This window comes from Epinephelus moara, chromosome 16 (assembly GCF_006386435.1).
Source record: "Epinephelus moara isolate mb chromosome 16, YSFRI_EMoa_1.0, whole genome shotgun sequence".
Taxonomy (NCBI): Eukaryota; Metazoa; Chordata; class Actinopteri; order Perciformes; family Serranidae; genus Epinephelus; species Epinephelus moara.
The window spans coordinates 24,762,635-24,785,500 of record NC_065521.1 but is presented as its reverse complement, the minus strand read 5'-3'; the positions used below and the strand labels follow the sequence as shown (position 1 = coordinate 24,785,500).

At 40.8% G+C, this 22,866-nt stretch overlaps 2 protein-coding genes across 4 annotated transcripts; one reads left to right on the top strand and one right to left on the bottom strand.

Annotated features, from left to right (window-relative positions):
• Window positions 1-1,889: 1,889 nt before the first annotated feature.
• On the top strand, window positions 1,890-12,360 carry zgc:158263 (ceramide kinase family protein). The gene is made up of 13 exons (XM_050065010.1): window positions 1,890-2,263; window positions 4,469-4,564; window positions 4,811-4,948; window positions 5,038-5,166; window positions 5,280-5,343; window positions 5,438-5,583; window positions 6,515-6,589; window positions 6,722-6,874; window positions 7,153-7,258; window positions 8,211-8,314; window positions 10,301-10,497; window positions 10,574-10,890; window positions 12,037-12,360. The coding sequence occupies exons 1-13, from the start codon at window positions 2,140-2,142 to the stop codon at window positions 12,122-12,124; spliced, it is 1,737 nt and encodes a 578-aa protein (XP_049920967.1). The 5' UTR covers window positions 1,890-2,139; the 3' UTR covers window positions 12,125-12,360.
• On the bottom strand, window positions 10,717-21,437 carry LOC126402770 (glucose-6-phosphate 1-dehydrogenase-like). 3 transcript variants are annotated; one of them, XM_050065013.1, is made up of 13 exons: window positions 21,251-21,436; window positions 20,518-20,555; window positions 20,292-20,400; window positions 18,652-18,869; window positions 18,411-18,569; window positions 18,130-18,255; window positions 15,173-15,266; window positions 14,881-15,067; window positions 14,521-14,756; window positions 13,948-14,024; window positions 13,760-13,852; window positions 13,587-13,652; window positions 10,717-10,741 (listed from the first exon to the last, which is right to left on the bottom strand). In XM_050065013.1, exons 1-13 carry the CDS (start codon window positions 21,377-21,379, stop codon window positions 10,732-10,734), a joined length of 1,542 nt encoding a protein of 513 aa, XP_049920970.1. In that variant the 5' UTR covers window positions 21,380-21,436; the 3' UTR covers window positions 10,717-10,731. The 3 variants fall into 3 exon arrangements, with proteins under 3 accessions (XP_049920970.1, XP_049920968.1, XP_049920969.1); XM_050065011.1 differs by lacking the exon at window positions 10,717-10,741 and adding an exon at window positions 12,503-12,906 and having other exon boundaries at window positions 21,251-21,437; XM_050065012.1 differs by lacking the exon at window positions 10,717-10,741 and having other exon boundaries at window positions 13,494-13,652.
• Between the last annotated feature and the right edge of the window lie 1,429 nt (window positions 21,438-22,866).

Genomic DNA, 22,866 nt, shown 5'->3' with positions numbered 1-22,866 from the left:
GCAGTATTATTCCAGCATAATACTAGGCTACTGGTCTCTTTGCCTGTAATGAAGCTGCCATCTGAATCTGCTTTGTACTCTGTGCTTTGATGGGAACTTTAGGGGTCAGCCTACACACAATGCACAGAGGATGGGAGTTGGAGTCAGTAGAGGCCAAAACGCAGACTTTTGCTCTGGAGCCCCCTTTCAAGTCAACATAACTCTAAACTGATTTAACAGGTATTTCTTATGATTACATTTTTATGTAGCCTTGATTCAGTGTACCACACATCTCCACTGGGTTTTAACAGATCTGGGAAAACTGCATTTTCCAACTCTGCACCTTGGACATGGAACAACCTTCAAGCAGATCCAAATTAGACACACATATATCCATTGATCAATTTAAGGCCATCATAAAGAATGTAGTGATAGAGATGTGCTTGTTTTTCTTAAGAGGCCACATGTTTGAATAGTTGTTGTTGTTTTATTGTGGATTTCTGTATTATATGTTGTATTTGTTGCATTTTAATTAGTTTTGAGTGGCTGCTACCTTGGCCAGGTCTCCCTTATAAAAGAGATTTTTAATCTCAATATAACTTTCTGGTTAAGTAAAAGCAAAGAAGAAGAAAAATGTGTTTTGGATAAGTCGATGTTAAGTCTAGTCAAAGTCTTTGAGGGGAGACTCATGACATATCATAGATTTTCATATTTAAAGGCATTCAGGTCTCTGAGTGCTTACCATTGAAATAATCATAAATCATCCTTCTTTTTCTTTTAAAGTAGCAGCTTGATAGTGTTCTCGGAGACCAGGCTTTTTCAGACCCTAATAATTGAAGATGCGTGACCATGCAAGGTTTGTTAAAGTCAGTGAGGGCCTAAATTGTGTTTTTGCCCAGGGGACCCCCTAAAGTGAGTTAATCTTGCCATGGTTGACACCAGGGTTGTAAGACAGTACAAGCAGTGCAGTAGCACTTAGGCCCATGGGACGGGGGGGCCCATAAAGCCGGCCATCCAACAGCATGGTGACAGAGGACAGGCTCTTGAAACTCATTGAGATTACCACCTCAGAAATACAACAATGTTCAAAGAAAAACTCATGTTAGATTTAAACAGTGGGGACAGCTACATGCGCCATCATAAGGCAAACCAGTCTCCATCTTTTTTTTTAGCAATCTATTCAACAATAAAAGTATATGCTTATTCTACATACACTATAAAACCACAAACTAAAATAACTAAAAACTAAAATAAGTAAATTGAATACTTTTTACATTTTATTTGGTATTGTTGTCATATATAGATTTGTGCTTATGATTGCTGAATAAGTATATGTATGTTGATGCTGTGCAATGTCAAGCTGTAGCTAGTTTAGATGCAAAATCTTGCACTAGGGCCCATCATAATAACATGCACATGGGGCCTGTAACTATCATACACCACTGATTAACACCGTAAACTACAACCACAATATCCTGTCCTCTGAGTACTGAAGGGTGTTTTTGATCCTTTATAAATAATTTTCAGACCATCATCAACAGTGAATCTCATTCCTTTTAAATTTTGTATATAATCCCTAAACCCTATTTAACCCCTTTTTTTCTTATAGACTTCACAGTGTTTTGGATTTGGATATTATAACTTATACATCATCCCACTGGCTGGTATCATAGCCTGCTGTATATTTTATAATTTACTGTGACAAGATCAGATCCTTCTTTCAATCATTAATTTATTTGTGCTACTGTATAAAATAACCAAATCCCATAGCAGCAGCCTAACTGGCCAGTATATGCTCGCACTTCAGGTAAAGTAGCTGCTGACATCCAATGAGCAGTGCAACATGCAAATGATTCAGGTGTCAACAGGGAGGGACTGTACAGGAAATATTGTGAGAATAACACCGGTGTGCGAGGCGGTGTATTCACCATTTCACGGGTGTGATGGCTTAAAAAAGACCTTCGGATTAATTCAGAGGAAGATGAAAGCTTTCATATGTCAGATAAGGACTCTGGTGGGTTGTAGACTGATGACGAGATAAGACTGTCAACCTGCTGCTGTTTCTCAGAGATGTAAAAGTTATGGTTGTGAAATGTAAACATAAAAGTTTTCGGAGAAACGGAAAAAGAGAGACTCTGTGGTTGAAAAAGCGCTTTCCGGATGGAGACGGACCTGAGGCTGGAGTCAAGTTTATGGGTCGGGAATAAAAGATACCGGGCTGTTCTGACAGGCTGGCACTTCAACTGGACCGAGGTGGATAAGAAGAACCGGGACAAGAAAACAAGTAGGTGGCTCCTTACTCTCCCAGACATCATCCATCTATAATGTCTATAGACTATAGCATCACATAATGTAATATAATGATAATAATGTTTACATACGGCACCATAATAAGCTATTACTGCACGCGCACACAGGGGAATACTCTTACAGTCACGTTGTTGCCATGTAACAAGTGCAAAGCCACAACCTGTTTCCTGCTTTCACTGAACAGGCACACTATCATGATGACAAACAAACAAGGCAGTATTCTTTCTTTAGAGGTAGCCAAGGAAACACCATGAACAAAATATTTGATACACCATACATGTAGCCCAACTAAATTTTGGACCATTAGCCTACAGGGAGGGTTTAATTAATAAGCATATGGCTGCTTTCAGAAAACACGTAGAACAAGTTCAGCAGCACTAACATGACACACAACCTCCTGAGACACCTAATTGAAAACACGAACTATAAGAAACTCACACACCTCCTGGCATTTTTCCTGAACTGCACAATGCCTCTGCCTTTATGTGGCTGTCACTCATGTACACAGAGAGACAGGTTCTGTGGGATCTGCTGTCACTACAGAGAAAAATCTGATAAAAGTTTTACAGAAATGTGTGTGTCTTTTGTGGGACAACACACTTCTGGTGCTCAAACAAACACACAAACAAACAAAACCATAATGACGATACATTTGAGCACACCATACAGTGTGCTCTCTTTGACGTGTTCAAAAAGCCCTAAAAATATTGACCCAAAGAAGACGCAGTAATGTTTTACACGCTTCACACAAGCTGTATCATCCAAATCTCTCTGACGCAGTGAGGCTCCAAAACTGTTGTTGAACACCACCTACATCAAGAATTCCAATATATTATCTCTATGGCCTTGGTTTAATCAATATTTGTTATCAGGAGCTACTATCTCTCAAAGCCAGAAACCAGATAAGTAAGTCTCAAACTCAAGTATAAAGTCAGACACAGTCAATGGCTGGGTCCGAAATTCTGTGCTAACATACTGTTTAGTAGGGTAAAACAGTATGTGAGAGGTTTTAGTTTGTCCGTAACCTTAGAATAAAAACATATAGTATGTGAATTATATACTATTTCTGGCAAAATATTATATTATAGTAACACTGGACACTACGCCGCCATAAATATCGTCGTCAATGGCGTCAACATTCCTAACAGACATTGACCAAGACAGCTCTGTAACATCAATAATGCTCCAGTCAAGTGTCCGTATGAAAGAAGTGTAAGATTTCACTTTGCTAGGCGTAATATAGTTATAAAAGTAGAACTTAGGTTGGCATGGGTTACGATGGTTACACATCTCCAACCAGATCTGCGGAGGTGACGTGATAATTACAGCTCAGTGCGTCTGAAAAGATACATACCATCTTTACTTACACAAAAGTATGTCGAACGATAGAACACATATGGGGTATGTAGCCTAGTGCATAGTATGCAGTTTTGAATGCAGCAAATAAATGGGAGCCTGAATTTGTGGACCTACAGAATCTTTGTTATCTTTTTCATCCCCTAATAAGCTTTATTCTATTGTAGTGTTCTCAGTTCTGAAACATAAAAGTCATCCATATACTCAGAACATTCCCCTGGGTGCTCTTGCTGTCATCTATAACATCTTTCCCAATTTGCTGTCTATGGAGCAGCTCCAGATTTCATACCCTATGACATCACAGATTTGAGTTTTAGCACTCTTTTGGTTGGTTTTGGGAGAGAGTCGCTCATGTTAACTAATATTTTTGTACTGTCTTGAACCATAGTAATAACATGTATGAATTTTGAAAATAGGCATACTTCCCCTTTAGGCAGACATTAAGTTATTTTTTATAGGCTAGGTATGAGTAATAATCTGGATAGGTGGCCCCACTCTTATTAGGTGTGCCAGTGAGTCACCATGCATAATATCAGGACACTGAACCTGAAGCTGCCAAATATAATGCAGCCATCATCAACATTATTAGTAACACCTGTGTTTTTCCTACAAGAGATTCCCGGCATTGGAACAACTAATTGTGATGCAGCCATTATTCATTTTACACCTGTGCTTTGACACCTGCTTTGAAAAGTAAACATGTGTGAGGGAGGTCTGCAGTCTTTTCCAGTGGTTTAAATATTCTATTCATGGTATGCAAAGAAGCACTGATGTTTTAGTGCTGTGTGTGTGTGTGTGTGTGTGTGTGTCTGTGTGATTAAAGTTTCAGTACCTGTGGCGGAGTTGGTTGGAGTGGAGGATGGCCGAGTGGAGATCCTTCCCCAGAAGTCAGTCGAGGACACAGACAAAGACTTTACAGGTGGGTTCTCTTGGGAGACTCTCAGGTATCACAAACCCACGGCCACAGTCAGTGCTGTAGTAAATAATAACACAGCCTGAAGCATGACACGTCGTCTGTAAGAACATGGGTAATTTGCATACAGGTGCACGGCGCTCAAGCTATACAATTTAGTCAAATATGTGCCTGTAATTCCTCACATTTCAGCAGGTGATGTTGTCGTTTTACACCATGGTTTTGTTTTCTTTATCTGTCATTTACTCCCAGTTTTCTACGTGAAGCGCAGCAGCAGCGGGAGCTCTTATGGGTTACTATGGAGACTGGGCCGGACCCAGTTCAGCTGCCTCAGTCGGGTGCTCAGAGACCAGTGGACGAAACACTTGAGAACTGCCGTCAAGACTCACAGTAAGGATGGATGATTAGAAATTCATTTTTAAATCCTCCAGAGTTTGCTGGCTCTCAACAACCTTTGACATTCCAAACATATCTTTCAGGTCCGTTGCGTCCAAACAGGCTGTTGGTGTTTATCAACCCATTTGGAGGGAAGAAGAAAGGAAGGAAGATCTACCATTCTCTGGTTGCCCCTCTGTTTGAGCTGGCTGGTATCAGCTCTCATGTAATAGGTAAAATACAACTAAACTGTGTCTCATAGATGGCCTTAGAGACCTACTTCTTTAAGAAATAATCAATGAAAGTGACTGGCAGTCTATATGTAATCACACCATTTATTGTTTAGTGACAGAGCGGGCAAACCAGGCCAGAGACCACCTCCTGAAGAAAGACCTGACGGGCTTTGATGGGTAAGAGCCACCAGCACCACAGTGTAAACACTGTGGTATGAGAGAATTCTGGGAGGTGCTTTCACAACAGAACTCTTGTGTTTGTTTATAACAGTGTGGTGTGTGTGGGTGGGGATGGCATGTTCAGCGAAATACTTCACGGTTTGATTGGGCGGACACAACAAGAGGCAGGCCTTTGTGAGAATGATCCCACTGTCACCCTACAGCCCTGTCCGCTTCACATTGGCATCATCCCTGCAGGTAATGACTCTGCTGTTAAAGGGATAGTCAAGATTTTTTGAAGTGGTGTTGTATGAGATACTTATCCATAGTTAGTGTGTAACCTACAGAAGTGGGCCCCCAGTTTGGAGAGGCAGGTAGGAGTGCCACCACTGAAGCTAAGTAATGCACTGAGATGAATGGAGGCAGCAGCAAAACGTATTTTAGCCATTTAAAAAAGGCCCATCTACAAAAATCAGTATTGGTTTAAGTGCACACCATATTCAGAAAACTTGACCGCTTTACCTTGCCGTCACACAGCCCTTTGCGACTGGGAACTGAAGCTCTTATATTGCTCTCTTCTAAGCCACCAGACTCCATTGACCAAAGCAGTAATTTTACTTTGCTGAACATAAGAGTTGCTGGTCGACTGCTGACGACTGTTTCTTTATTTGTGTTATCGTATGACTTTGGTGAATCAGAATGAACCCTTTTAAATACCAAAGTCACATAATAACACAAACAAACTAATCAAATGAGGCAGCAGTAGACCAGCAACTCCTGTTTCCTGCAAAGTAAAATTACTGTTTTTGTCAAGTTTCACTGTTAGTTCACCTTCTCATCGGAGAGGCCTGTCTGACAGCAAGCTAAAGCGGTGAAAATATTCTAAATATATCGTATACTTAAACCATTTACTTTTAGGAAGGCCTTTTTTGGGTGGCTAAAATATGTTTTTACTTCTGGCCCTGTCCACAGCAGTACATTGCTTAGTCTTCGTGACGATAGGCTCCTTCTGCCTGCTTCTCCAAACTGGGGGCGTACTGACCACCATCTACTGTAGGTAACACACTGACTATGGATAAGTACCTCAAACAACCCCACTTCAAAAAGTCTGTACTATCCCTTAAAATATTAATTAATGATGGAGTTAGAGCAGTGACACACTCATCCTGCTCTGTTATATCTGCTGTAGGTTCTACAGACTGTGTGTGTTATGCCACAGTGGGAGTGATCGACCCTGTCACTTCGGCTTTGCACATCATCATTGGTGAGGAAGGATTTTCTTTAAAATAACTCACTAAATCAAAGTGTTATTCTTAAAATACCTAAACAATTTTGTTCACTTTGAGCTCCATGATAAAGCCCTCATGCCCTTTCTTATTCCCATAACACCTTGCAGGAGACTCTCAGCCTTTGGATGTGTGTTCAGTCCATCAATCTTCTGCCCTGGTGCGCTACTCAGTGTCTCTGTTGGGCTATGGCTTCTACGGTGACGTGCTGACTGAGAGTGAGAAGCACCGCTGGATGGGACCTCTCCGATATGACTACTCAGGTGTGGACTGATGATTCATTTAGAGAACACAAATGACTGCATGGGAAATTACACAAGATGCTATTAGATTCTCTGCATCTGTTTTTAGGTGAAAGTTAAAAATTAATCCTGAAACTGTCACAGATAGCGGCACGGCTAAGATGAAAGGACTTCATGTGACGCACATGCACATTATGTGCCACAAAACCACATTCCCCACTTACATTCTCTTTAAAAGTGTTGTCTATTCATGCAGTGTTGTGCATTTTCAGCTAACCTAATTGCTCTCCTTTGTCTAGGCACAATGGTGTACCTGAGCAACAGGAGCTATGCAGGCATAGTTCAGTATCTACCAGCAGACCCGCTGCTCTCCAGCCCGAGAGATAGGACACGCTGCCTCTCAGGGTAAAACACAAAACTACTGACACAAAGACGGGTGTATACACGGTGCAATTAATGACAAACACAAAACAGACTCTCAAATTACAGTGTGCATAAGAAAATTACAGTGTGCACACCAGATTAAACATTTGTGATGTGGAGGAGTTTTAACACTTAAAACTTCAAACAGCAACTATCTGGGAGCGTGGGAGCATTCTGGTACTTTTCCTGTATCACAGAGGTGACTTTATGAATTAAGGATCCATATTCATCACTTTAGTTTCCAGTGTCACGTGACCTCAAACATATTTTGTATATAGCACCTTTCCATAAGTCCCATTTGTTTATCTCTTATAAGTGACTCATCTTGGATATCAAAAGTAGTGACCATGAAAACGTGGGTGCAAGGTGGCCGTGTTGGAAGACGTCCAAAATAACATAAACCTCCATAAATGAAAGCCTGTTACATTTTCTACTGACTAAATGTACTCAAAGCCTTTCTGTAAGACCTCATTCTTATCTAAGCTGTCTAAGGACAAGAGCTATTTTGACCTTGTTGACCTTAAACTCTTTAACAAGAAAGCGAGAAAGTGTCCCTGCGAGCAGAATCATTATTATTAACGCACCAGTCAGGTAGTTCAAATTCACTGCTAGAGACACTGTAACTGCTACCACCTGCAGCGGGGACTCGGGTGTTGGGTGCACCTCAAGGAGGGTAGGATCCACAGCAAGAGGAACTTGATCTAGATGAAAGGTGAGCCTCTGTCTCCCGTTAGCATGTACAATGCCTCTGCCTTTGTCTGAGGCAGCTGCCTCTGGCTGTCAGCGAATGCTTTATGATGCTCTTATGAATGGGTGTCAAGGTCGAGGAGCTTGTTATTTCACAGACTTACAAGCAGAGTGAAAATTCTTTGTTTTGTGTGTGTGTGTGTGTGTGTGTGTGTGTGTGTGTGTGTGTGTGTGTGTGTATCCTTAGGTGCAATGTGTGCTCCAAAAGCACAGAAAGACTTTTCCCCCACTCTTCAGATTCAGGCTCACTGTACAGCTCCCACTTCAGCCACCTCAGCAGTGACTCAGAAGGTAATAATATACACATATAAAAGTCCTGTTTTTGCATGTTTTAGCCCATTTAGCAGAAATGATGCATACTTTAAAGCAGCTTTTTGTCTTGTGACCATAGACTGTATAAAAAAATTGGACATAGTCAATGTGACATCACCCATTTGTTTGTAGACTCCCATTTTGAAGCCTTGAGTTCTGCATGTTGGCCATCGCCATCTTAGTTGTTTGGGGGCCAGAAGAGACCATATTTGGACGAGAGGATGGAGCTGTGGGGTGTCATAAACTGTGGTGACACCTCGCAGACGGCCCCATCCTTAATTATGCATAACTTTAAGCCTTAATAAAATGTGAACGGGTGAGTTGTATAAAAGTTCGGCCCCCGTACAGTTGTCATAAAGGGGGAAACCAGCTATAGAGACCCAAACTGTTTTTGTATCAGGCTGGAAACTTGTTTATTTCTGCTGCAAGGTTGGGTATTTCAACATGGGTGTCTGACTCATTTTTGGAGCCAGCATTAAGTAACCATTAGAGAAACTGCCGTTATTTTGCACATGCTCATTGTCTTTATTTTCCTGCCCTTGAGGCAGCTGTGTAATTGTTAAGCTTTAAAACAAAGCTTAAACTTTCATTAGTCATTCAACATGTTCTCGTTGACTTCCCCTTGGCACTGGCCTCTGCTGCCCTCATAAGTGTTGTTCCACTTGTCTGAAAAACTGAAGTGAACTTGTCACTCCAGAGGTATCACCCACAATGCATTGCAGTTAAGCATTTGATGCATGAAAAAAACCATGGTTAGGTGGCAGTAAACTCTGGTTGCTTGCCACCAAGGTAGGAGAAGATAAATTATTTGGAAAGACGATAAAATAATAAATAAAATAAATAAATTTAGTATCTGTCATGCTTTTTGGTTTCACTTTTTAAAATACATTTTATAGGTCTCTTTACATTTGTAGAGGTTCTTGAGTTAGCAGATAGTTTCTTAAGACAACTGAACTTAATACAGTTCAGTTTGATTTATTTATTCTCAACTAGGGTTGCAAGGATATGAGATATTCAGGGTACGATAACTGTCTCAGAAAATATTGCGGTTCACAGAATCACTGTATTACAACATTTTTATTATCAGTCACATTTTTTTACTATTTTTTGGCTGAACAAAGGGTTTATTGCTATAATTAAAACCTTGAATCTTTTTTTTATGGATGTATGTGTAAAAAGTCTCCCTTTTAAAAATAACCAAAATAAGGGTGAGACTCTACCATCCACATGCATTTTTTAAAATATTGTAGATAAGCAAATGTTCACGGTATGATAACCGTCAATTGTCATATCGTTGTATACCTTAAGACAGGTATACTGCTGCGACCCTATCCCCAACATAATCTCTGTCACAATAATAGTTATGATACTGATGCAGCTTATAACCAAGTGCCTGCCAATGTATTACAGTTATCCCCAGAAGACGCCTTCACCTCACTAAGATGATTGAGCCTGCAGGTATTTCTGATAGTCTGTAAAAAGCAGCGTAGCACTAATCTTACTGTTGGTGGTTGATCATAATAGCTTGGGCCAAAAGTGTACAAGGGCTGGTGTGTTCATTTAAATCCCCCACTCCTCCCCCTGCTTGCAAAGTGGCATCTGTGCAATGTATGCTGTGTAAAATGAATGCAGGGAAGTGGAACTACTAATGAAATGCAGTGTAAGTCTAACTGAAACTCCACAGTGTGAATCTTATGTCTAAGATTGTTTTATTTGCAACATATAGAGAGCTGCAGTGGTGACGAAAAAACTTTTGTAACAGAAAACAAACACAGCAAACTCAGCTCAAACCAGTGGTTGCCTATAAAGTAAATCTTAGAAATCAAGGGTAGGAAAAACGTTGTGGACAGTGGTGAGCAGTAAAGTGCTTGATGGGCTAAAACATGCAAAAACAGTAGTATGGTCCTTAAAGTTTCATCTGTGATATTTTTTAACATAGCATGATGTCTCTCTGTCTCTGTCCAGGCGAGTGGGTGAGCGTGGAGGGCAGGTTCAGGTGTGTGTCTCTCACTTGTATGTCCAGCTCATGTCCCAAAAGTCCTCTGGGCCTCTCTCCTTCTGCTCACCTGGCGGATGGAACAGGTGACCTCATCCTGGTGTGGGACACTCACCCACTGGGATTCCTCAAGTTCCTCTACAGGCACACAAGCTCGCAGGACCAGGTATGGGCACTTCCACATTACAACCAAGCTGGACATGCAAGATTAAACACCACTTAACCTGATCTCTGCCACTTAGTTTGACCTGCCGTTTGTGGAGGTTCACCGGGTGAAGGCCATCCGCTTCTCCCTCCCCCCCAACAAAGAGGAGGACCCATATAAAGAGATCAGGGAGACGAATGTTGTGGTAGATGAAGAGGAGAGAGGCGACATCGAGACTGTAAGCAGGAATGGATCTCAGCAGCACCTGGCAGAGGGAGGCACAGGACGAGACATGACAAAGGAGCAGAAAGCAGCGAACCCCTTCATGTGTGGTCTGTGCTGCAGTAAAGCTCCTGCTGTGTCAGTGTGGAACTGTGATGGAGAGATTCTGCCCTCCACTGAGATCCTCAGCAGGTAAGAGAATACATACATCCACATGTTGTTTAGAGCAGTGGTTCCCTACTGTTCCAGCCACAGGGTCCAGTTGTCTCCTTAGTAATTAGTTCAAGGCCAAAAACAGTTTAATATATACAGCATCACACTGTCAGTCAGTCGCTTACTTACTCTTCTTCTTTGAGTTTAATGGCAGTTGGCAAACCAGCTTTCAGGTGCATTGCCGCCACCTACTGGACTGAAGTGCAGAGCAGTAGATTGGCAGGAAACAAAACAAAAACCAAACCTAAATTCTCTCTATTAATTTTGTTCTTCTTAAATAATTAAATAGAAGCTTACGTACATTCCTTGATGTCTTTCCAAGTGGATTCCCTAATGTAATACTGTGGTTTTTTCCACATTAATCCTGTTTAGTCACTCACTCTACAGCAGGAAACAACACTTCAAAATAAAAGCTCTGTGCCAGAAATTCACTGTACTTAAAAATAACTGTGTTTTTTACAAACTTGAAACAGTTGGGAGTCACTTGCGGTCCATTCAGAATGGACCCACGACCCACTTATGGACTGCAACCCACCAGTTTGGAACCACTGATATATTTTATTCTCATATGGTACTGTATTATCCTCCTAATATATGTCAGGTTTAAACTTAAAGGGATACTTTATAACTATATTATAACAATATGGGTCGTATGTGTAAATAAACTACAGTGAACTTTCCTCCATCTTGCCAGTGCCCTGATCTCCCTGGTCTATGAATCAGGAACATACTTTAGCTCATTGTTTAACTGTAATTCAAGATCATTTGCTCCCTGCCAGCTACCATATTGTTCCTGTGTCAAAATGTCCAAGCTTGCATTACATCACCCACCAGCGGGAGTGTTTGTTGGTTCTGCTGGGCGCAGTGCATTCTGGTAGTTGTAGGTTTTCCACCTCTTGAGCAAAAGCAAATGCCACAGCCCTTTGTTTCTATTTTCTCTGGTCATGTAGAACCCATTTCAAAAGTATTTGCTTTCATTATGAAAAGAGCATCCTTTCAGCAGTGAAATACTTCTTTAATCTTAACTCAGCTCAGTCATATACCAACAAAACAAAATAGTGCACAGATGGCGAAGGATGAGTATTTCTCAGGAGCACAGTTTTTAACTGTCTTCACTTCTCTCAGGATTCATGGCCAGCTGGTGCGTCTGTATGCCAGGGGCATCGAGGACAAAGCAGCCATACACAGCTGCAGCGGGGAAGGACTAGTGTGAAAGGGGATGCACCCGAAACAAAAAGTCAGCTAAACTGTGGATGATGACAGAAAAGTGACAGAGTTTCTAATTTGTGAATTCACTGAGACAGCGAGTCTGTCATGGCCAAAGAGTTCCTACAATTTCAGGTACTTTTACATGTTTTCTCATTGCAATAATGAGATAACTATTTATTCTTAAATGAGTGTGTGTTTGTCGAATACTGCTGCTTAAAACACTAATAAAAGACTTGCTAATTGATACACCTGTCTTTAGTGCAGATTTTAATGCTATATTGTGTTTGTATGCATTGTTTGATCTGCAATTTTTTTTTCACTTGAGCTTCCGAAGAATAAAGTCATGTGGACTGTTAAAAAAAACCCATCCTAACGCAATAAAAAAGACTGAGCTGACTCCTTTTATTCTTTATTTTTGTCAACATTTGTTCAGCGGTGCAGTGTACCCTCAGAGGAGCAACAGCTTTGCCTCCTTTTTGTTGTGTATAAACAATCATGTATGATTGATATCTTCACTATTTGTATTGTCAACATAGCTTCCCCTACTGACAGATTATATTACTATTGTAAAAGCCATTTTACAGTTAAAAATCATGAACACATGAAAGAACAAATAAAATAGTCCCAAAGAAGAAGTTGTTTAAACACATGTCCGTGCCTGCTGCACCTCCCACGGCCCTCTGAGTACTGCCAGGATCAGCAAATGGTTTGTTATTGGTCGGAGTGTGTATTTATTTAAGTGCGTGTGTATTTGTAGATGGGAGGCCCCCCAGCCAGGACACACACCTGGTAGAGACACACATAGGTGAAAAGAAACAGCATCAGTCTGTTGCAGGCAGTTAAAAAAATAAAGGTAAATTGAAGTGTTAATGTTAAAAGTAATTCATGCATTGTAGCAGATTGACTTAAAACACATACCTGGATGTCATTTTTACCTGAAGTGGGACATTTGAACTTGCCTTTTTTATTGAGAGTCACCTGTTCTTACAAACCAGACCAACAAGCCCTCTTAGTATAGATATTATGTGGTGTTCAGTATCATGATGGTGTAGTGATGACTGTAAACACAGGCCCGCTGATAGCAGAGAGCAGGTTTTTATTCTTAACATTCAAATGAACCCATGTGTAAACACTGACCCGTATTCAGTCCATAACACACAGGTCTGTCTTAAGGCCAGAGGTGTTAGGTGTGGGCAATTCCAGTTAAAAAAAGTGCAGGCAAAAGAGTGCATGATGATTTATTTTAAAAAATCAAATTTACAGGTGAACACTTAAATCAGGTCTCTGATTTCTCATTTCCAAATTCGATTAGGAATAAAAAGCAGTGATATTTCTTTCACATGCAGACAAAATCAAGCAATGTACAGCAGTGACAGATTTTAGTAAACTTTATTGTTTGTAAACGTTCATGAGTGTATGTGCATGTGTGAGATAGAAGGCATCATGCTGTGTGGGGCTGCACCCACTTGTATGTTCCCTCATAGCGGAATCCCACTCTCTTCACCAGCTCATCCGCCTCGTTTGGACCGCGACTGTGGAGGCAACACAGAAAAGACAGGATTAGGATAAATGATCACTGAAAAGGAAACTGTGCATCATGTATTTATTTTTGTCTCATAAAAAAGACACATAATTTTACCTTCCATAGGTGTAAGGAATGGGGTGTGTCTTCTCTCCCTCTATTTGGTGCAGGAGGGGGGTGAAGATCCTCCAGGCCTCCCGCAACTCATCACTGGGACAGAAAGTAGAGCAGTTTAGGCAAAAAACCCCACCACGTTAAAAAAAATGCCACGACAATAAAGTAAGATAGTAAATGTTGCAAACAACCTGCGGACAAAATGCATCTGATTTCCACAGAAGACATCCAGTATCAGCCTCTCATACGCATCTGGGAGCTTCACATCCTAAAGGAAAGATGGCAGATGTTAAAAAGCTGTAAATGCCACTGGATAACCTCCATTATATTGCAATTCAAAACAACACCAGTGGCCTTTATTTGGACAAGACATGATGGAGAGGCATGGATGGATTGACCGCTCAGAAGGAAGTGTGAACCTGCTCATAGAAGAGAGCCTCATGATCATGACAGCGCAAGATGTAAGATGTAAATATCAATAGCATCCTCCCTGAATGTATTTTTTGGTACTTTGAGCACCACGAGCCAAATGTCATCTAGTTTTATTGTATTTGAGAGAAGGAAGACATCTCTACAGCTGATATCTCCAACACTCTGCAACTCACACCAAAACAATCTAGAATGATACACAGCACTACAGGTAAGAGGAAAAATATGTATTTTGGATTTTAGGGTGAACTGTCCCTTTAAGTCATTTATCAAGCGTACCATAAATGCCAAGTATTCACTTGTCATAACTTTTCAAAGTGCTTCAAGTGTAGCACCTTGTATCTGCTCTTGTAGGTGAGGTCCAGCTCAGTCTCCTCAGGGCTGAAGAAAACTCCAGGCCTCTTGGTCATCATCTTCAGGTAAATGGCTTCGTCCGGTTGCACCCGCACCACCAGCTCATTCCTCTGACAGCGTCCACAAAAGATGTCTCCTGGCACATCAGTGAACTGCAGACGCACTTCTGCCTTTCTCTCATTCAGAGCTTTGCCACAGCGGAGAATGAAAGGAACGCCTGGTGGAAGGTGGTTGACATAATGATTAACATGAAGAGTGGAAAAGAAGTGACGGGGTGAGAATCACAAGCAGATGTTGTCACATGTAGACTAAGACAGTAAAACAAAAAAGTTTCGCCTCACCATCCCATCTTTCGTTCTGGACATAAAGCACCGCAGTGGCAAATGTTGGTGTGCAGGAGTCCTTTGGTACGGTGGGGTCGTCAAGGTAGCCCAGCTTAGAGTGACCCTCACCCTCAGGGTCCCCTACGTACTGGCCGAGTACCACATCTGAACCAGCAACAGGAGCTATACACTTCAGCACCTTCACCTACAGCACATGAATGATTACAGGACTGCACTGACATGGATGCTCTGGAATTTTAGACTGGAAATATGCACAGATTATTTCCAAACATCCAGGCGTTGGTGTTACCTTCTCATCCCTCACGTCATCTGGGCTGGTGGAAGCAGGCTTCTCCATGGCGACCAAACAGAGCATCTGGAGGAGATGGTTCTGCATGACATCTCTGCATCAAGACACAAGAAGTGGAATCAGGGCAAGTAATCATATTATATTCAACATTTTAACTTTCATCTTACAGTTTTTTTCAGTTGCTAACAAGCGTTTGTCCAACCAGTTGTCACATTTTCAAAACTCTAAACACAATTAGCACAGCATCGGTCTTTTGTGGCCATACCATTCACACATTTCATGTCGTTTTCACACAATATGCGGTCAGTGAACACATTTCCACAATGCTTACATTTTCTTAACAGACAAGCTATACCTCCCAACAAAATTATGGATTGTTTTTGTATTATTTACGAATGTTAACACACAACATCCCACAATAGCAAAAACAATATTCCAAACCTTAGATACAGTATAAAAACCTCTGCTTCTGCAATGATATCAGTTCAAAAACAATATATCTCAGCTGATAATAAACAAACAATTGAATAATTNTTAGATACAGTATAAAAACCTCTGCTTCTGCAATGATATCAGTTCAAAAACAATATATCTCAGCTGATAATAAACAAACAATTGAATAATTGACACACAGCTGATTTATGTTGGGTAAATTGGGCCAACCACAGCTGATTCCAGTCTGGCTTAGACTCAGTGGCAGGGGTTAAAAGGAGGACTTTGAGGAGTGATGTTTTTGGAAACAGAAACAGAAAAAGACAAACACTGTAATGTCTGGACGAGGAAGAGTAAGAGCAAGGGGCCCAGGGAGAAGAGCAGGCCCAGGGAGAGATGCAGTGAGAGGTGCAGGAGCAGTGAGAGGAGCAGGGCCAGGGAGAAGAGCAGGCCCAAGGAGAGGGCAAGGTAGAGGTGTAAGAATGCGTGGTGGTGGCATTCCAAGGGCTGCAAGAACAGTAGTCAGTGATGAAATTCGTGCCACTATCATTGACCATGTAATCAACCACGGTCTTTCACTAAGAGAGGCTGGTGAAAGAGTGCAGCCCAATTTGAGGCGGTCAACGGTTGCCTCCATTATACGCATCTTTCAACAAACCAACAGGTAAGTATTGCATTTTACATGGATTGTTTCTATTCTCACTTGACATGTCAATAAGGCCATACAGTAATGCATATGTTGATTTTTTTGTCCTTCTAAAGAATGCAACGTCTTCCTCCCTCTGGGGGAAGAGGAAAGCTCCTCAATAATGATCAAGAGCTTGCCATTGTAGAAATGGTTGTTGCAAATAATGCAATAAAACTGCATGAAATTCAAACTAGAATTGTGGAGGACCATGAGATATTTGACAATATCAATAGCATCAGCCTCACAACCATTACGCGGACATTGTCCAAACACAGAGTGCGGATGAAGCAGCTCTACACTGTTCCCTTTGAGAGGAACAGTGAGAGAGTCAAGGAGCTACGACGACAATATATCCAGGTATAGTACTGTATATTCAATTCAATGTCCAGTTCTATAAGCTTTGCACTTTGCAAGTAGGTAACCTACACAGTAATAGGTTACAGTACAGTATGGTATACAGTAATGAGATTTACATGAACTTTGTTTCAGAGAGTTATGGAATTGGAGGCCAACCAGGCCCCTCATGAATTCATATACATAGATGAGGCAGGATTCAATCTGGCCAAAAGGCGTCGACGTGGACGAAATGTAATTGGAAAAAGGGCCACAGTTGATGTGCCAGGACAGAGAGGGGCAAACATTACCATGTGTGCAGCAATTGCAAATGCAGGATTACTCCTTCACAGATGTCAGGTTGGACCCTACAATACCGAGCGCCTCCTTGCCTTTCTCAATGATCTCCACCAGCGCCTGGTTCCAGAGCAGGATCAGGAGGGTGAAAACATGAGGACCTTTGTAATCACCTGGGACAATGTGGCTTTCCATCATTCGCAAGCAATAACAACATGGTTTGAAGTCCACCCAAGACTGGTACGTCTCTTCCTTCCACCCTATTCACCTTTCCTCAACCCCATAGAGGAGTTCTTTTCTGCATGGAGGTGGAAGGTTTATGACCATCAGCCACATGACCAGATGTCCCTCCTTGAAGCCATGGATGCTGGCTGCAGGGACATCACAGTTGATGATTGCCAAGGGTGGATCCGACATACCAAGCGGTTTTATCCCAGGTGCATCGCCTTGGATAATATCAGATGCGATGTTGATGAAAACATGTGGCCTAACCCTGAAGATCGCAGAGATTAGATACAGTAATTTTGTGCTTTTTTTAGTTCCCCCCCTTTTTATCTGGGCTTTTTGCTGTTGTTTTTTTGTTCAGAATGCTCTTGTGTGTTTCATGGGTATTTTGTTCACTGTAAGCAATACTGTAAAACTTTTTCTGTTCTATCATATTGTAAACAGTATTTCTACTGTACCTCCTGTAGTAAACAGTAAAGGAAAAAAAATCTGATTTGCTTTTTACTGGAATGCTTTTGAATGTGAACATTACATGTGGACATACAGTTCCCAACCAAGAAATTTAGTGTAAAAACGGTGGATTGCATGTTTTGCATGCAAATACCTGTAAAACTGAAACATAAAAGTCTATGCAGTTTTTGTAATGTCAACAATAGCCAGTATTTTGAAACCTGGTGTACTTTGATTGACTGCATGTACCTTGTGAAGTGAAAACAAGTGTTATTCTTTGACAGAATAATTTCATTTTGAGTCAGATTTCCAGTGTTTTGGTAAAGTTAGTGTGTGCAGAGAAAGATGTGTTCTATTTTGAAATGAAGAGTTAGTATATATTTAACAAAATGTGTTTTTGAGAAGAAAATTATCCATTTGGCCAATTGTGTTTTGCAGGTGTGAGTCTGTGTTAAGAGTTTAGAAAAAGTATCTGAAGTATGGGTAAGCGCTTGTTAGCGATTGAAAAAAACTGTAATGTGCTGTCTCTCACCGAATGATACCAAAGTTATCAAAGTATCCTCCGCGGCCCTGAGTGCCAAAAGGCTCCTTGAAGGTGAGGACGACACAGGCCACACTGTTCCTGTTCCATATGGGTCCAAAGATTTGATTTCCAAACCTGGAAGTGAGAGAAGAAATCACTACTAAAGTGAAATTCACAATACCAACAGCACAAGAAGGAAGAGATCATGAGTACTCCTGAAATCTAATCTATGATGCTTAGTTTTACACAGGTGGTTAAGTGTCTGAGAATGTGTGTATGGAGCGTTTTACCTGAGCACCATGAGGTTCTGGACCATCTCTTTGCCCAGGTAGTGGTCTATGCGGTAGATCTGGTCCTCTGAGAACAGGGAGGACAGATGGGCCGACAGCTCCTGTGAGCTCTGAAGGTCACGGCCAAAGGGCTTCTCAACAATCACCCTGCTCCAGCCTCTGTTTTACACACACAGCCGATTAGGATAATGTGATCAAATAGCAAGTAAACCATCATTTAGTAAGACAGACAGACACTGACTTGCAGCTCATGCAGTGGGCTCTGATATTTGTGCTGACATGCTGGTAGACAGTGGGTGGCAGGGCCAGGTAGAAGAGTCTGTTGGCGTCAGCTCCCCCGGGCAGAGACGACAGATGAGCGTCGAGTTGAGCGAAAGAGCTGTTATCGTCATAGAAGCCGCTCAGGTAGGAGTTCTTACTGAAGAAGGCTGAGAGAGACTCACTCTCTTCATCAGTGACCTGAGGGAAAAGTCAAAGAATGATTCCTGAAAAGACACCCCAAACTATGTGCTCAAAGATTGTGGGTCAAATGCTTGAGTCAAGTTTTCAAGCTGTGTACACTAAAAGAATGTTGTCTCTCAGAAAGAACTACTTCTGCTCCCAGTGGTGTAGCACAAAATTCTTGGCCCTATGCATATGCAGTCTCTGTGGGTCCCCCGCCCTTTCTCTCTTGATCCATGTCCATCCATGTCTCTCTCTTTTTTTTTTTTTTTTTTTTTTTAACAAAGTCAGTTTGCTTTCTGTCCCTTTCTTTCTTTTCTTTTTTAGATCCCAGATTTTACTCAGGGAAAGACTCAGTGTCCGTTGGTGTTCCAGCAGCATTAACTCATTCGGCTTTAGTTGCATTTAGAGACAAAACCTAGTGCAGGGGTGGACTAAACCATTTTCCACCTTTAACCCTTTAAAACCCTTTAAAACATGGGAAGAAGGCAGTGAACAGCAAGAGAAGACATGACCAAACAATTAGCAAGAAATTGGTAAAAAAAAAAAAAAAAAGAAGAGAAAATTAAAAACAAGAAAATTAGTAAAAACAAAAAAGAAAGAAAGAAAAAGAAAAGACAGAAAGAAAGTTAAAAACAAACAAGGGAATAACCTGAAAAGAATGTTTAAAAATTTAAATAATTCTGTCACATAATTTTAAAGTGTGATAATAATAATTATTATAATCATAAATATAGTTTTCCCCATTTTTTTCTTTTCCCCTGTTTTTTTTTTATTTAAATAATTTTCTTAATCTTTTTTTTTTTATTTTTTTTATTTTGTGAGACATTTCTTACCAAGTTGCTTTTTTCCCATAATATTGAAATAAATCACCAATTTGCTCATGGTTTAAAGGTATTGATACTTACAAAAGGTATGAAAGCAGCACAAGAAAAGTGATGTCTCTCCAGGTTTCAAAGGGTTAAGAGGCGAGCGGGGCCTCAGAGTGCTTCCAACATTTTTTTAATACAAAGTTTAGTTGTTCAACTGATTTATTCAGCCAATTTTAATTTTATAATGGAATTTAGCAGTCCCACTTGTCCCCCCTCACTATGTCGCCCCTGTCCGTTCCCTCTCACAGGCTTGACTGAACAGGTTCAGGAACTCTTTTACTCAGTCTATCAAACTACTAAATAAGAGTATGTCTTCTAAGTAGGATCAGTGTACCTGGGTCGAGCACTGAATCTAATAGGATGATCAGTTTGCTGCACTGCATCCACTTTTCATACTATATGACATGATTTGTTTGGTTAAAGATTGTTTTGTATTTTTGTATTTATGTGTACTTATTGGAAACGTCCTGGGAGACTCAAGACAAATTTCAGATTTTTTTTCTGACTACGATTTATCAAATTGAATCAAAATCTTGTGTCAGCCAACAAGGAGCCTCAGGTGTACTACCTTCATATGAGGCAGACATGCTCTCTTGATGTCCTCCACAGTCAGCTTGGAGCGGGCAAAGCCCACAAAGTAGGTGTCATCTGGGAGCAGGCCATCTCTGAATAACCACCTAAAGAAGGGACGGCCAAAAGCAGTGATGCAAAACACTGACCAAGGTCCAAACTCATGAAACAACTTGAAAGAACTGTGTGTGCAATGGGTGTTTACGCAGCAGTTCTTTACTCACCATAAAGTTGGATAGATTTTCTTTTTAGCGAGATCTCCCTGTGTAAGAAACACAAATAAAATAAAGATCTCATCATTGACTCCTGTTGATAATCACTGTGACTGAAGAGAATCAAGAGTCCAAAGAGTAGGTAAACTTTAAACACAAGAGGTGATGTATAGTGGGTGGATCTGTTGAGTAACAGGAGAACTTTGAACAAACCCTTTTACAGAACTCTGAAACTCTAGGTAAAATCTATATAGATGAATGGCTTCGATAAGACAAGAGAAAACAAAAAAAAGATAGATAAAAACAACTACATTTTTGAACTTGTGCCAGGCTCAAGGCCAAGAACAGTCTGACAAAAATGTTTGTGCTCCAAAATTATCCCCTTCTTTCACTGCTTGACAAAGGGAAAAGTAGATGCAGCACATTTCAGTCAACATGTGCTCATTCCCCTGGCTTTCATTCCCTGATTACCACACTGTAATATTACGCACTGAACTGTTCTCCTGTTTGGCTTTGTGATAACTCAGTTGGACCCCTGCCACTTTAAGATCTGTCACTTTTTCCACTGTTGGTAGTTTAATGTAGATAGAAACCCAGAAGAGTGAAGTGACATCGGCAAACAAGAGTTTGTACACAGACCAAACATTCCTACAGATCTGTGTTAAAGGGAAACCACAAGTGTACGAGTTACAATTTTAGAATAGGAGAAATAGTCATGTCATGTTGTAAGAAGTTTTGTACTCACAGAGGCTCCCAGTACGATGAATATGTGAGTGTTGGACTGACTGGACTGCTCCTCTCCATAGAGCTCCCTCCTGAGCTGTCCAAACACCTCAGAGCGAGTCAAAGGCTCAGAGCTCATCTTCTGGCCCATCTGGTCTCAGTCTGACCCTGCTGTGGTCACTCTCATTTCTCTCCGGCTACATAACACACACACACACACACACACACAGCATGGTGAAATTTCAATTGTCATCCTTGCCTTGCAGAAAATCACTCAGTGAGTTAATGCTGCCACCTACTGATACAAAGAAATAATGCCTTTGTGTTGCCACTTCCTCATGCTTTGTAAAGTGACCTCTGCTCTTAAGCCCCTACATTCCAGCAGGCTGGGTGAAAGGAGCGACGCCATGCATGAAATCAAATCTGTACATTCAATCAGATCAGGACTGGCAACCTGGAATAAATGCTTCTTAGTCGCTGAAACCTGCACGTCAGGTCTATTCAGACGAGGCTGAGAACAATTGGCAGGAATGTTTCTTGCTCTGAAACCACTCCTTGGACAAACGTTGCGCAAATACTAGCAGGTGCATGTGACTGAGAAAGTCTTCTGGCTTTGTTGCAGCAAGAGTCCTTATCAGTACATAACCTCTGGCATCAAAACTTTCACGGGATTATAAACTGAGGCATGAATCATGGCAGGAAATCTGTGTTCAAATCCATTTGATAAATATCTGTAGCTTCAGTAACCACAGTGAGTTAATCATTCTTTCAGGATATAACCCGGTAAATAAATACCGACTATTAAGCAGCTGAAAAATAAGTAAATAAAAGATGATTCTAATACTACAAGATTATTACTGTACACATATGGATGAATTATTAATCAGGACTGATGAAAGCTGGTTACAACTAAGGGTGTCTCAATATACCTGCATTAAGGATAACTGATATTTAGAAAAAAATATTGATATCTTGTTAATATTACACATAGGATAATATTGTGTAAGTAATCCAGCGCCTCTTAAATCTTTTTTTATTTTTTACAATGTTGTACAGTTACGGTGACGGACTCTTTCTCCATCTCCCTGTACTTGTATTCTTTTTAATTTTTCCATAATTGTCTCAGTAATATTGTTATCATGAACTCTTTTGGCCACAATACTTGTGTAGTGAAATTTGATATCATGCCAGCCCTGGTTACAACTGAAATTAAATATTTCACTGTAACTGTAAACCCCTTGAATTATTTTTATAATTATTTTTGGTGATTAAATAAAACTTTTTCATATATAGTGGTGTGAAAAAGTGTTTGCCCCCTTCCTGATTTACTTTTTTGCATGTTTTCCACACTTAAATGTTTCAGATCATCAAACAAATTTAAACAGTCAAAGATAACACAAGTAAACACAAAATGCAGTTTTTAAATGAAGGGTTTTATTAATGAGGAAGAAAAAAAACCAAAGCTACATGGCCCTGTGTGAAAAAGTGTTTGCCCCCTAAACCTAATAACTGGTTGGGCCACCCTTAGCAGCAACTACTGCAATCAAGCGTTTGCGATAACTTGCAATGAGTCTTTTACAACGCTGTGGAGGAATTTTGGCCCACTCATCTTTGCAGAATTGTTGTAATTCAGCCACA

Coding starts and splice junctions, on each gene's coding strand:
- zgc:158263 (XM_050065010.1), top strand. CDS start 2,140: ATGGAGACGGACCTGAGGCTGGAGTCAAGTTTATGGGTCGGGAATAAA. Junction 4,949..5,037: donor AACTGCCGTCAAGACTCACA/GTAAGGATGGAT, acceptor CATATCTTTCAG/GTCCGTTGCGTCCAAACAGG. Junction 8,315..10,300: donor CCTCAGCAGTGACTCAGAAG/GTAATAATATAC, acceptor GTCTCTGTCCAG/GCGAGTGGGTGAGCGTGGAG.
- LOC126402770 (XM_050065011.1), bottom strand. CDS start 21,379: ATGGGCCAGAAGATGAGCTCTGAGCCTTTGACTCGCTCTGAGGTGTTT. Junction 18,870..20,291: donor CATGTCTGCCTCATATGAAG/GTAGTACACCTG, acceptor CTTTTCCCTCAG/GTCACTGATGAAGAGAGTGA. Junction 15,267..18,129: donor GATAACTTTGGTATCATTCG/GTGAGAGACAGC, acceptor GTCTTGATGCAG/AGATGTCATGCAGAACCATC.